The sequence below is a fragment of the Mesitornis unicolor genome, unplaced genomic scaffold (genome assembly GCF_000695765.1).
Source record: "Mesitornis unicolor isolate BGI_N332 unplaced genomic scaffold, ASM69576v1 scaffold31597, whole genome shotgun sequence".
NCBI lineage: Eukaryota > Metazoa > Chordata > Aves > Mesitornithiformes > Mesitornithidae > Mesitornis > Mesitornis unicolor.
In genome coordinates this window covers 933-1296 of record NW_010197578.1, presented here as the reverse complement: position 1 = coordinate 1296, position 364 = coordinate 933, and the positions used below count along the sequence as shown (strand labels likewise).

General features: G+C 62.1%; 1 protein-coding gene across 1 annotated transcript in view; it reads left to right on the top strand.

Moving 5' to 3' along the window:
- The window catches only part of DMTN (dematin actin binding protein), a 3502-nt gene that overhangs the window by 2301 nt on the left and 837 nt on the right, over positions 1–364 (top strand). The window contains exon 11 of the mRNA XM_010188846.1: positions 76–150. Coding sequence (XP_010187148.1) covers positions 76–150 — 75 coding nt within the window. The remainder of the gene's footprint in view (positions 1–75; positions 151–364) is intronic.

The following is a 364-nucleotide window of genomic DNA, read 5'->3' as shown; positions in this document are numbered from 1 at the left end:
CTGGGGGGGACATAGGGTCTCAGTGGTGGTCTGGGGAGTGGCACTGCTCTGATGCTGTCCCCTGTCCCCTTGCAGCTGCAGTCGGCAGAGTTCAACTCAGCGGGCAGTGAGAAGAGCAGCCCGGGTGAGCATCAGCCCACGGCATGGGGGGTTGTCCTATGGGATATGGGAGAGTCCTGGGGGATGCGGGGGTGTCCTGAGAGATGTGGGGATGACCCCAGTGATGGGGAATGACCCTGGGTATGGGGGATGCAGGGGTGTTCCATGGGATGCAGGGATGTCCCCAAGGATGGGGGATGCTGAGGCAAACCTGGGCTCATCAGAGGGTGGAAACCCATTCTTGGGGCTTGTCCCTTCCTGGGGG